The sequence below is a fragment of the Salvelinus namaycush genome, unplaced genomic scaffold (assembly GCF_016432855.1).
Source record: "Salvelinus namaycush isolate Seneca unplaced genomic scaffold, SaNama_1.0 Scaffold638, whole genome shotgun sequence".
In the NCBI taxonomy this organism is placed as follows: Eukaryota; Metazoa; Chordata; class Actinopteri; order Salmoniformes; family Salmonidae; genus Salvelinus; species Salvelinus namaycush.
In genome coordinates this window covers 87,900-103,049 of record NW_024061351.1, presented here as the reverse complement: position 1 = coordinate 103,049, position 15,150 = coordinate 87,900, and the positions used below count along the sequence as shown (strand labels likewise).

Sequence of the window (15,150 nt, the reverse complement as noted above, 5' to 3'; positions counted from 1 at the left end):
CCTTACAACAGAGAGACAGACAACAACTCCAAACAGAGAGAGACATCACACTAGTGCCTGGTCACTCTGCAACCCTCCTACCCTCCACCCACTCCACCTCCCACCAGCTGGCCTCAGCGCCCCAGCCAGGGGTTACAGGTCACAGGTTAGGGGGACCAGCCCATCCAGGCTCCTAGTGAACAGCGCTAGGAGGGCTCTGTCTGGCACTCTGTTCTGTTCTGTCTGCCGGAGCAGACAGCAGTATTTCAGCATGTTGTCCGTGGCGCCCCACAGCAGTGCATTATAATGCCCAGATGGATGCCACTGCCATGCAACCTGCCTAACTTGCTGTCGGGACTGTACCTTCACCTCATCTTCCTGCTGGGCAGCGTGTGTGTGGCCTGCAGCAACTGCACACCCGAGCAGCTGGCCGCCATCATGAACTGCTCCAAGCACGAGCACCACGCACGGAACTACGACTACATGGAAGGGGGAGATGTACGCATACGACAGCTGTTCAGCCGGACGCAGTGGTTCCTTACCGTCGACGACTACGGCAACATCAACGGGACACAAGACCCCACCAACTGTTACAGTAAGACCAGTGTTTCCCCTATATACATTAAATCGTGCCCGCTGCTGTTAAATCGTGGCCTCCGCTGCTAAATCGTGCCCGACGCTGCTAAATCGTGGCTTCCGCTGTTAAATCGCTGCTAAATCGGGGCCGCCGTGTGCCCGCCGCTGCTAAATCAGGGCCGCCATGGGTAAATCTGCACCGCCGCTGCTAAACCGTGGCCTCTGCTGCTAAATCGTTGCCGTCGTTGGTAAATCGTGGCCGCCGCTGCTAAATCGTTGCCGCCTCTGCTAAATCGTTGCCGCCGCTGCTAAATAGTGGCCGCCGCTGCTAAATCGTTGCCGCCTCTGCTAAATCGTGCCCGTCACTGCTAAATCGGGGCCGCCGCTGCTAAATCGGGGCCGCCGCTGTTAAATCGTGCCCGACACTGCTAAATCGTGCCCGACACTGCTAAATCGTGCCCGTCACTGCTAAATCGTGCCCGTCACTGCTAAATCGTGCCCGACACTGCTAAATCGTGCCCGACACTGCTAAATCGTGCCCGTCACTGTTAAATCGTGCCCGCCGCTGTTAAATCGTGCCCGACACTGCTAAATCAGGGCCGTCACTGTTAAATCGTGCCCGCCGCTGTTAAATCGTGCCCGACACTGCTAAATCGTGGCCTCCGCTGCTAAATCGTGCCCGCCGCTGCTAAATCGTGCCCGCCGCTGCTAAATCGTGCCCGACACTGCTAAATCGTGGCCTCCGCTGCTAAATCGTGCCCGCCGCTGTTAAATCGTGCCCGACACTGCTAAATCGTGGCCTCCGCTGCTAAATCGTGGCCTCCGCTGCTAAATCGTGCCCGCCGCTGCTAAATCGGGGCCGGCGTTGGTAAATCTTGGCCGCCGCTGCTAAATCATTGCCGCCGCTGCTAAATAGTGGCTGCCGCTGTTAAATCGTAGCCGCCGCTGAGTGAGACTGATCTATATACTGTATATATATCTATAAAACGCCACCAACTGTTACAGTGAGACTGATCTATATACTGTATATATATCTATAAAACGCCACCAACTGTTACAGTGAGACTGATCTATATACTGTATATATATCTATAAAACGCCACCAACTGTTACAGTGAGACTGATCTATATACTGTATATATATCTATAAAACGCCACCAACTGTTACAGTGAGACTGATCTATATACTGTATATATATCTATAAAACGCCACCAACTGTTACAGTGAGACTGATCTATATACTGTATATATATCTATAAAACGCCACCAACTGTTACAGTGAGACTGATCTATATACTGTATATATATATCTATAAGACCCCACCAACTGTGACAGTAAGACTGATCTATATACTGTGTATATATATATAAGACCCCACCAACTGTTACAGTAAGACTGATCTATATACTGTATATCTATCTATAAGACCCCACCAATTGTTACAGTGAGACTGATCTATACACTGTATAGGGCAGCAGGTAGCCTAGCAGGTTAGAGCAGGTGTGTCCGGGCACTCGAGGGGGAACGAACTCAATATACTTTAAAATGACTAAAACCAAATCAAAACTGAGTATAAATGATAATGGACCTACAATCATACAGTTTCTTGACTCTGTCCAGCTCGCTAATAATCCCAGAAATGAAAGCTAGACAGTCCGGGAGCATTGAAAATTCCCAAAACGATGGATAGAAAACTATTTTTAACGGAGCGAAAATATAGCCAATTTTTGGTGTGGCCCCTGGACCTCGACCAAATAGGGGCTCCTGGAACAAAATTAGTTTGACACCGCTGGGTTAGAGCATTGAGCCAGTAACCGACAGGTCCCTAGTTCGAATCCCTGAACCGACAAGGTGAAAATCTGTTGATGTACCCTTGAGCAATGCACTTAGCCCTAATTAACCCTTAACTCGCCAACTGTTACAGTAAGAATTATCTATCTAGTGTATATCTATATCTATAAGACCCGCCAAATGTTACAGTAATGTTACAGATCCAAATGTTATATTATATGTTTAATACCCCATTAATTGCTACAGTAAGGCTGGTTTTATTATCCACATCTTAACATCTACAGTATGTGTTGTCTTAGGACTCATCACTTCAATGGAATTCAATCAAACAAACTCATATTGCGCAGGTCGTAGTTTGTAAACAAAGATAGATACCGCGTAAACTGGTGGGGCAGGTTTGATTGAATTCCAGTCTGTGTTGTAGGATTCATCTCTTACTAACAGGTGGCTCTGAGTAGACTCTCAGCAACAGTAGATGTAGAGAGGGTGACTTATACATTCTACTCACTGTATATTTATGGGCTGCTTTAGACTCTCAGAGATGTCTAAACATTTTTACGGCTGATGTGTTACTGCTAATAACAATATGGTTGAGCAATGTCCACGTTGCTGAGATCTTAGTCACTCATGTCTAGTCAGAGATGGAGAGAGAGAGAGAGACAGAGAGAGAGAGAGAGAGAGAGAGAGCAATAGAGAGGGGGAAAGAAAGTGAAGAAAGAAACAGAGAGCAGAAAAACAGGGAGAGCAGAAAAACAGAGAGAGAGAAACCAAAAAACAAACAGAGGGAGAAAAACCAAGAAGCGGAGAGACAGAAAGCTCAGCTGGCAGATTCCTCTGTGTCTATGTGAGTTATCTCCCAGTCTGTTGAGTGAGTAATAAGGATGTTGGAACACGGTCATATAGCAGCTAGCTCTCTCCCCTCTGGGACTCCCTGGAGCAGCCTGATGTTATTGTCCAATGTTCCCTCTGCAGTGTAATCACACTGGTAATGGGTCATGTGTCTCTGTTAGGGCAGCCAAAGTGACAGAGGTAAAGTGAAGCAGGTGTGGGCTCTGGCCAAGCAAACCATAACACCATGTAAACACAGCCACTAATGAAGTAAACCAAGGGGCTGGGAGTTGGGGCTGGGGATGCAGACGCTCAAGACAAATGAACTGGCATGAAGCACGCACGCACCCACGCACATATTAAACACCTCAGTGAAGTGGCCCAAGCTGACCTAGTCTATCCACAGAGATACGGAGTTAGTGTGTGTGAGTGTGACATCAAAACAATCACTCTATAGGTTTCAATCGTGTCTGTCTGTCTCTTCACTCTCCGCCCGCCCGCCTGTCTGTCTGTCTGTCTGTCTGCCTGTCTGCTCACCTGCCCGTCTGCCTGCCTCCCTCCCTGCCTGTCTGTCTATCTGTCTGTGTGTCAGTGGAATGCTGGCGTGACCAGGGTAGCCTGTCTACCTGTCTGTCTGCTCACACGCCCACCTGTCTATCTATCTATCTGTCTGTCTGCCTGCTCACCTGTCCATATGCCTGTCTATCTGGCTGTGGAATGTTGGCGTGACCAGGGTAGCCTGTATACCTGGCTGTGGAATGTTGGCGTGACCAGGATAGCCTGTCTATCTGGCTGTGGAATGTTGGTGTGACCAGGGTATCCTGTCTACCTGGCTGTGGAATGTTGGTGTGACCAGGGTATCCTGTCTACCTGGCTGTGGAATGTTGGTGTTACCAGGGTAGCCTGTCTATCTGGCTGTGGAATGTTGGCGTGACCAGGGTAGCCTGTCTATCTGGCTGTGGAATGTTGGCGTGACCAGGTTAGCCTGTCTACCTGTCTGTGGAATGTTGGTGTGACCAGGCTAGCCTGTCTATCTGGCTGTGGAATGTTGGTGACCAGGGTAGCATTTCTATCTGGCTGTGGAATGTTGACGTGACCAGGGTAGCCTGTCTACCTGGCTGTGGAATGTTGGTGACCAGGGTAGCCTGTCTACCTGTCTATCTGGCTGTGGAATGTTGGTGTGACCAGGGTAGCCTGTCTACCTGTCTATCTGGCTGTGGAATGTTGGTGTGACCAGGGTAGCCTGTCTATCTGGCTGTGAAATGTTGGCGTGACCAGGGTAGCCTGTCTATCTGGCTGTGGAATGTTGGCGTGACCAGGGTAGCCTGGGTCTCTGGTGAGGAGGGGGAAGATGGGTCTTGCGAAACAAAAACTGGCCTTGAAAAGCAGAGAAATGGATCCACCCAGATGTGTCTGACAATAGCAAGCAGGGAGACATGCAGGCACGCACACACGCACACACGCACGCACGTACACACACGCACACACACACACACACACACACACACACACACACACACACACACACACACACACACACACACACACACACACACACACACACACACACACACACACACACACACACAGGCAGACAGGCCTTTGAAGAGCCCATGAATACAGCTAATAAATCTTTGATTCATATTGCTCTGTTCCTCTCTGGCCTGGGCTAGGCTGGGCTGGGGTGAGGTGGGGAGGGCTGGGCTGGGCCGAGGTGAAGTGAGGTGGGCAGGGCAGGGCCGAGGTGAAGTGAGTAGGGCTTGGGGGACTAACCAGCCTTGAACACAACCGCTGCACAGACAGACAGACAGACAGACAGACAGACAGACAGACAGACAGACAGACAGACAGACAGACAGACAGACAGACAGACAGACAGACAGACAGACAGACAGACAGACAGACAGACAGACAGACAGACAGACAGACAGACAGACAGACAGGCAGGCAGGCAGGCAGGCAGGCAGGCAGGCAGACAGGCGGACACAAACATGACAAAGTGGGGAAAGAGTAACTGTTGGTCACAACAATTTGTTCTCACCGACCTGAACTATATTTTTCGTTAAGAGCATCTCTGAGCACAGACGACAATCTAAGACTTTACTCATACAGTGAACAAGTTCAGCGATGGATTATGAAGTGAACTCTGACAGTCTTTCAAACTAGTGTCTGAGACTTGTGATGGAACTTGATGTACTCCAATGGCTGACAGGAAGTCATTTAGATACATACATTTATGTGCTATTTGTGCTGACTAGAGCAGACTAAATCATCCAGTTTCTCTTGTTTTCTAGTCAGTCTTTCTAACCCTTTATGCTAAAACAAGAGAGTACCCCAACAATGAGATACTGTTACAGGAACAGGCATAGGATCTGTTTCTCAGGGTGGACAGTGTTAAGAGGCTGTTACAGGAACAGGCATAGGATCTGTTTCTCAGGGTGGACAGTGTTAAGAGGCTGTTACAGGAACAGGCATAGGATCTGTTTCTCAGGGTGGACAGTGTTAAGAGGCTGTTACAGGAACAGGCATAGGATCTGTTTCTCAGGGTATTCTGCTCAATGTCCTGTCCACTGTGTTAGTCCAACCTGACAACCAAAACAAACACAGGTAACATACTGTACTGTATGAGCTAACAGGCCTATAGTATAGTATATTACACCGGACGAGATAAAAGTCGGTGCCTGAATACCCATATTTGCGTTCTAAATAGTAGGCATTTTGGGTATGTTTTATAATACGTGACATTTCGTAAAATAATAAGAATATGCTTTAAATGCCAGGATGTCTTACTCATTTCCGCTTTTCATCTAGTAGAATACTCTGCACGCTATTGAAGAAGAGAATGGTCTTTCCAGACTCATGGCTTTCACAACAGCTGATAATCAGCTGAGGGGACGTGCTGTACCAAAATCAAAATTTCCTTTCGTAGGATAGCTGGAGGCAAAGTCATTAATATTCATGAGTTACGTCGGGCGCTTGGTTGAGCCTTTTTGGGTGTGTGACATCACACAGATGCACTGAAAAGGCGTGCTCGCTGGGATGATCAGTGAGCACCGACTTCCAGCTACATACCAATTATTCATAAAGCAAGTCCACAAATTATTATTTTAAAAATGTATACAAACTGTCTGTTGCTTGATATGAGCAAGTCAACCCAAATGTTCCAAAGAATAGGAAATCGACAATTAGCTGGCGAGTAGTGGCTACTGCCTGGCCAGTGAGCTAGCTACATTTCAGTCAGTAGCTATCCTTCTAAATGCGATGGTCACTGGATAAACTATACAGCTATGAGTTTGACATATTTTGTTGAAAACAAACTAGCATCCAGTTGTTGTTGCCCATAGTAGAATCATATCTCACCAGCTGGCCCCTGAATCCCGTGTCTATGTGGCCATGCATAAACTTCCGAGTCTAGATGTAGTTCAGCTAACGTTAGCTAGCTACCTAGCATTGCTAGCTGAACTGTTTCATAAAAAAACAGCTGAGGTGACTCAAACCCTGTAGCTAGCGAACAAGCATTCCTCTGCGACAATGTTACTGCGGTGCAGGAATATTAGATATGTATTTGAATTGTAAGATAACTGTCATTAAAGTTGGTGGTTACTACTGGTTTTAGATCCGAGGTGAGAGAAATTGCCCGCCAGTGTTTTGCGTTTTGGTTAGGACTAGGAGTGATGTCACGCAACCAAGAAGGCTCAACCACTCACCAGACGGATAATAATGACATTTTTGCCTTTTGCTATCCTACATTTTAAGTACCAAAATGAAACAATGGCAGGAATCAACACAATTGTGCATGAGATGACGCATTCTCAGTAGGATGAGCCTAGTATGCTGATATTTGTTGCTTACTGCATTAGGTTTTTATTAAACAGTATGTTCTAAATAGTAAACTCAGCAAAAAAAGAAGGACCCTGTCTTTCAAAGATAATTCGTAAAAATCCAAATAACTTCACAGATCTTCATTGTAAAGGGTTTAAACACTTTTTCCCATGCTTGTTCAATGAACCATAAATAATTAATGAACATGCACCTGTGGAACGGTCGTTAAGACACTAACAGCTTACAGACGGTAGGCAATTAAGGTCACAGCAATACATACTTAGGACACTAAAGAGGCCTTTCTACTGACTCTGAAAAACAACAAAAGAAAGATGCCCAGGGTCCCTGCTCATCTGCGTGAACGTGCCTTAGGCATGCTGCAAGGAGGCATGAGGACTGCAGATGTGGCCGTACTGTGAGACGCCTAAGACAGCGCTACAGGGAGACAGGACGGAGAGCTGATCGTCCTCGCAGTGGCAGACCACGTGTAACAACACCTGCACAGGATCGTACAGCCGAACATCACACCTACGGGACAGGTACAGGATGGAAACAACAACTGCCCTAGTTACACCAGGAACACACAATCCCTCCATCAGTGCTCAGACTGTCCGCAATAAGCTGAGAGAGGCTGGACTGAGAGCTTGTAGGCCTGTTGTAAGGCAGGTCCTCACCAGACATCACCTGCAACAACGTCGACTATGGGCACAAACCCACCGTCGCTGGACCAGACAGGACTGGCAAAAAGTGCTCGTTACTGACGAGTCGCAGTTTTGTCTCACCAGGGGTGATGGTCGGATTCGCGTTTATCATCGAAGGAATGAGCGTTACACCGAGGCCTGTACTCTGGAGCGGGAGCGATTTGGAGGTGGAGGGTCCGTCATGGTCTGGGGCGGTGTGTCACAGCATCATCGGACTGAGCTTGTTGTCATTGCAGGCAATCTCAATGCTGTGCGTTACAGGGAAGACATCCTCCTCCCTCATGTGGTACCCTTCCTGCAGGCTCATCCTGACATGACCCTCCAGCATGACAATGCCACCAGCAATACTGCTCGTTCTGTGCGGGATTCCCTGCAAGACAGGAATGTCAGTGTTCTGCCATGGCCAGCGAAGAGCCCAGATCTCAATCCCATTGAGCACGTCTGGGACCTGTTAGATCGGAGGGTGAGGGCTAGGGCCATTCCCCCCAGAAATGTCCGGGAACTTGCAGGTGCCTTGGTGGAAGAGTGGGGTAACATCTCACAGAAAGAACTGGCAAATCTGGTGCAGTCCATGAGGAGGAGATGCACTGCAGTACTTAATGCTGGTGGCCACACCAGATACTGACTGTTACTTTTGATTTTGACCCCTCCTTTGTTCAGGGACACATTATTCCATTTCTGTTAGTCACATGTCTATGGAACTTGTTCCGTTTATGTCTCAGTTGTTGAATCTTGCTATGTTCATACAAATATTTACACATGTTAAGTTTGCTGAAAATAAACGCAGTTGACAGTGAGAGGACGTTTCTTTTTTTGCTGAGTTTATATGATTAGTACACAGTATGCAGTTTAAGTAAGTAGTAGGCAAACCAGATTTCAGACACAGCCATTGGCAGAGCATATTAATCTGAATCACTAACATATGACGCTAGTAGAGGACTGTTGGCTTGTAGTGAAAACACTGAATAAGGGTCTTCATAGACAGCAGAGCAGGTTTTACTGTATCTGGTTTTAAGGAAATCATTTGTAACTGTATGCCAGGAGTCTGCAAGAGCCAGTTTAAACCAGTGATTGATTTCTTTTGGCCCCCCAAAAGTTTAGTACATTTTAAGATTTTTGTTTTTGGTCAAAAGAAAATACTGTAAAATCACCTGGAATTCAGCTAGAAATTTGTTTAATTTAGGAAATCTGTTCCCAAGTATTCCCACAAATTTAAAAAAGAGACGTATGTGATCTTGTCTCAATGTATTCAAGGTATGAAAGTATTGTTATTTTCAAATACAATCTCTTTTTCGACTTAGTTGTGGTCAATTTGTAGTGTACAAATGATTAAAGTTATGTTCTGACCATCCGCTCCGACAGAAATCGTCCTGCGGCTGAATGTAGTTGCCTAACCCTGCTGTAGGCTATTCAAAAACATATGGGAACACTCTTAAACCCTCCAGACAGTTTGCTGGTGAGTGTGTTGTGTCTGTTGCCCCAGTACAACATATATACTACATAACAGTATTGTTTCCCTGTTATAATCCAGTACAACTGTCACGGTCGTCGTAAAGATGAGACCAAGGCGCAGCGTGAGTAGAGTTCCACATAATTTTAATAAACTGAAACTCACCTAACAAAACAAAATAAAGAACAAACGAAATGTGAAGCTACTGATGTGCACAAAGACAACTATACGTAGACAAGATCCCACAACACAAACGAGGAAATGGCTACCTAAATATGAACCCCAATCAGAGACAACGATAAACAGCTGTCTCTGATTGGGAACCATATCAGGCCAACATAGACATACAAAACCCCTAGACATACAACACCCTTAGACATACAAAACTAGCGTATCCACCCTAGTCACACCCTGACCTAACCAAAATATATAGAAAAACAGAGATATCTAAGGTCAGGGCGTGACAACAACAGATATACTATATAATAGTATTGTTATCCTGTTATAATCCAGTACAACAGACTATATAATAGTATTGTTACCCTGTTATAATCCAGTACAACAGATAGACTATATAATAGTATTGTTATCCTGTTATAAACCAGTACAACAGACTATATAATAGCATTGTTACCCTGTTATAATCCAGTACAACAGATAGACTATATAATAGCATTGTTATCCTGTTATAATCCAGTACAACAGACTATATAATAGTATTGTTACCCTGTTATAATCCAGTACAACAGACTATATAATAGTATTGTTATCCTGTTATAATCCAGTACAACAGATAGACTATATAATAGTATTGTTATCCTGTTATAAACCAGTACAACAGACTATATAATAGCATTGTTACCCTGTTATAATCCAGTACAACAGATAGACTATATAATAGTATTGCTATTCTGTTATAATCCAGTACAACAGACTATATAATAGTATTGTTATCCTGTTATAATCCAGTACAACAGACTATATAATAGTATTGTTATCCTGTTATAATCCAGTACAACATACTATATAATAGTATTGTTACCCTGTTATAATCCAGTACAACAGACTATATAATAGTATTGTTACCCTTTTATAATCCAGTACAACAGACTATATAATAGTATTGTTATCCTGTTATAATCCAGTACAACAGATAGACTATATAATAGTATTGTTACCCTGTTATAATCCAGTACAACAGACCAGATAATAGTATTGTTATCCTGTTATAATCCAGTACAACAGACTATATAATAGTATTGTTATCCTGTTATAATCCAGTACAACAGATAGACTCTATAATAGTATTGTTATCCTGTTATAATCCAGTACAACAGACTATATAATAGTATTGTTACCCTGTTATAATCCAGTACAACAGATAGACTATATAATAGTATTGTTATCATGTTATAATCCAGTACAACAGACTATATAATAGTATTGTTATCCTGTTATAATCCAGTACAACAGACTATATAATAGTATTGTTACCCTGTTATAATCCAGTACAACAGATAGACTATATAATAGTATTGTTATCATGTTATAATCCAGTACAACAGACTATATAATAGTATTGTTATCCTGTTATAATCCAGTACAACAGACTATATAATAGTATTGTTATCATGTTATAATCCAGTACAACAGATAGACTATATAATAGTATTGTTATCATGTTATAATCCAGTACAACAGACTATATAATAGTATTGTTACCCTGTTATAATCCAGTACAACAGACTATATAATAGTATTGTTATCCTGTTATAATCCAGTACAACAGATAGACTATATAATAGTATTGTTACCCTGTTATAATCCAGTACAACAGATAGACTATATAATAGTATTGTTACCCTGTTATAATCCAGTACAACAGATAGACTATATAATAGTAGTGTTACCATGTTATAATCCAGTACAACAGATAGACTCTATAATAGTATTGTTACCCTGTTATAATCCAGTACAACAGACCAGATAATAGTATTGTTACCCTGTTATAATCCAGTACAACAGACTATATAATAGTATTGTTATCCTGTTATAATCCAGTACAACAGACTATATAATAGTATTGTTACCCTGTTATAAACCAGTACAACAGACTATATAATAGTATTGTTACCCTGTTATAAACCAGTACAACAGACTATATAATAGTATTGTTACCCTGTTATAATCCAGTACAACAGACTATATAATAGTATTGTTACCCTGTTATAAACCAGTACAACAGACTATATAATAGTATTGTTACCCTGTTATAATCCAGTACAACAGATAGACTATATAATAGTATTGTTACCCTGTTATAAACCAGTACAACAGACTATATAATAGTATTGTTACCCTGTTATAAACCAGTACAACAGACTATATAATAGTATTGTTACCCTGTTATAAACCAGTACAACAGACTATATAATAGTATTGTTACCCTGTTATAACACAATATAACAGATATACAACAGCATCATTGATTTGTTACCATGTTATAACACAGTATAACCAATATACAACAGTATCATTGATTTGTTACCCTGTTATATCAATATACCAGATAATACTATTGTTACTCTGTTATTACAATAGAATACACTGTACGGTATATAGTATTGCGACGCTGTTAGTATTACAAATATATTGTGACCCTATTATAACAGTATAACAGTATAATAGATATGGCCCTGTTCTATCAGTCAGTGTCAGCCTCCATGTGTCTCCCTGAATAACCTCAGCAGCCAGATCTGACCTGAGACGCATCCTCAGTGTTACGCCCCATAAAACATCAGACGCCTGTGACTCAGCGGTACCGAGACACACATGGGCTTAGAACCCCTTAGAAAAGATTAGAAACACCAGAGTAGAGAAGAGATATCGAAGAGATCAAGGTTCCTAATAAACATCCACACACTCAGCTGTGATGCAGGTTCCTAATAAACATCCATACACTCAGCTGTGATGCAGGTTCCTAATAAACATCCATACACTCAGCTGTGATGCAGGTTCCTAATAAACATCCATACACTCAGCTGTGATGCAGGTTCCTAATAAACATTCATACACTCAGCTGTGATGCAGGTTCCTAATAAACATCCATACACTCAGCTGTGATGCAGGTTCCTAATAAACATCCATACACTCAGCTGTGATGCAGGTTGCTAATAAACATTCATACACTCAGCTGTGATGCAGGTTCCTAATAAACATCCATACACTCAGCTGTGATGCAGGTTCCTAATAAACATCCATACACTCAGCTGTGATGCAGGTTCCTAATAAACATCCATACCCTCAGCTGTGATGCAGGTTCCTAATAAACATCCATACACTCAGCTGTGATGCAGGTTCCTAATTAACATCCACACACTCAGCTGTGATGCAGGTTCCTAATTAACATCCACACACTCAGCTGTGATGCATGTTCCTAATAAACATCCACACACTCAGCTGTGATGCAGGTTCCTAATAAACATCCACACACTCAGCTGTGATGCAGGTTCCTAATAAACATCCACACACTCAGCTGTGATGCAGGTTCCTAATAACATCCATACACTCAGCTGTGATGCAGGTTCCTAATAAACATTCATACACTCAGCTGTGATGCAGGTTCCTAATAACATCCATACACTCAGCTGTGATGCAGGTTCCTAATAAACATCCACACACTCAGCTGTGATGCAGGTTCCTAATAAACATTCATACACTCAGCTGTGATGCAGGTTCCTAATAACATCCATACACTCAGCTGTGATGCAGGTTCCTAATAAACATCCACACACTCAGCTGTGATGCAGGATCCTAATAAACATTCATACACTCAGCTGTGATGCAGGTTCCTAATTAACATCCACACACTCAGCTGTGATGCAGGTTCCTAATAAACATCCATACACTCAGCTGTGATGCAGGTTACTAATTAACATCCATACACTCAGCTGTGATGCAGGTTCCTAATAAACATCCATACACTCAGCTGTGATGCAGGTTCCTAATAGACATCCATACACTCAGCTGTGATGCAGGTTCCTAATAGACATCCATACACTCAGCTGTGATGCAGGTTCCTAATAAACATCCATACACTCAGCTGTGATGCAGGTTCCTAATCGACATCCATACACTCAGCTGTGATGCAGGTTCCTAAAAAACATCCATACACTCAGCTGTGATGCAGGACCCTAATAGACATCCATACACTCAGCTGTGATGCAGGTTCCTAATAAACATTCATACACTCAGCTGTGATGCAGGTTCCTAATAAACATCCATACACTCAGCTGTGATGCAGGTTCCTAATAAACATTCATACACTCAGCTGTGATGCAGGTTCCTAATAAACATCCACACACTCAGCTGTGATGCAGGTTCCTAATTAACATCCACACACTCAGCTGTGATGCAGGTTCCTAATTAACATCCATACACTCAGCTGTGATGCAGGTTCCTAATAAACATCCATACACTCAGCTGTGATGCAGGTTCCTAATAAACATTCATACACTCAGCTGTGATGCAGGTTCCTAATAAACATCCATACACTCAGCTGTGATGCAGGTTCCTAATAAACATCCACACACTCAGCTGTGATGCAGGTTCCTAATAAACATCCATACACTCAGCTGTGATGCAGGTTCCTAATAAACATCCACACACTCAGCTGTGATGCAGGTTCCTAATAAACATCCATACACTCAGCTGTGATGCAGGTTCCTAATTAACATCCATACACTCAGCTGTGATGCAGGTTCCTAATAAACATCCATACACTCAGCTGTGATGCAGGTTCCTAATAAACATCCATACACTCAGCTGTGATGCAGGTTCCTAATTAACATCCACACACTCAGCTGTGATGCAGGTTCCTAATAAACATCCACACACTCAGCTGTGATGCAGGTTCCTAATAAACATCCATACACTCAGCTGTGATGCAGGTTCCTAATAAACATTCATACACTCAGCTGTGATGCAGGTTCCTAATAAACATTCATACACTCAGCTGTGATGCAGGTTCCTAATAAACATCCATACACTCAGCTGTGATGCAGGTTCCTAATAAACATCCATACACTCAGCTGTGATGCAGGTTCCTAATAAACATCCACACACTCAGCTGTGATGCAGGTTCCTAATAAACATCCATACACTCAGCTGTGATGCAGGTTGCTAATAAACATCCATACACTCAGCTGTGATGCAGGTTCCTAATAAACATCCACACACTCAGCTGTGATGCAGGTTCCTAATAAACATCCACACACTCAGCTGTGATGCAGGTTGCTAATAAACATCCATACACTCAGCTGTGATGCAGGTTCCTAATAAACATTCATACACTCAGCTGTGATGCAGGTTCCTAATAAACATCCATACACTCAGCTGTGATGCAGGTTCCTAATAAACATCCATACACTCAGCTGTGATGCAGGTTCCTAATAAACATCCATACACTCAGCTGTGATGCAGGTTGCTAATAAACATTCATACACTCAGCTGTGATGCAGGTTCCTAATAAACATCCACACACTCAGCTGTGATGCAGGTTCCTAATTAACATCCACACACTCAGCTGTGATGCAGGTTCCTAATTAACATCCACACACTCAGCTGTGATGCAGGTTCCTAATTAACATCCATACACTCAGCTGTGATGCAGGTTGCTAATAAACATTCATACACTCAGCTGTGATGCAGGTTCCTAATAAACATCCACACACTCAGCTGTGATGCAGGTTCCTAATAAACATTCATACACTCAGCTGTGATGCAGGTTCCTAATAAACATCCACACACTCAGCTGTGATGCAGGTTCCTAATAAACATCCATACACTCAGCTGTGATGCAGGTTCCTAATAAACATCCATACACTCAGCTGTAATGCAGGTTCCTAATTAACATCCACACACTCAGCTGTGATGCAGGTTCCTAATAAACATCCATACCCTAAGCTGTGATGCAGGTTCCTAATAAACATCCATACACTCA

The 15,150-nt window shown here is 43.2% G+C and overlaps 1 protein-coding gene across 1 annotated transcript in view; it reads left to right on the top strand.

Moving 5' to 3' along the window:
• The first annotated feature begins 297 nt into the window (after positions 1 to 297).
• The window catches only part of LOC120042218 (fibroblast growth factor 7-like), a 31,129-nt gene continuing 16,276 nt past the window's right edge, over positions 298 to 15,150 (top strand). The window contains exon 1 of the mRNA XM_038987080.1: positions 298 to 574. Coding sequence (XP_038843008.1) covers positions 298 to 574 — 277 coding nt within the window. The remainder of the gene's footprint in view (positions 575 to 15,150) is intronic.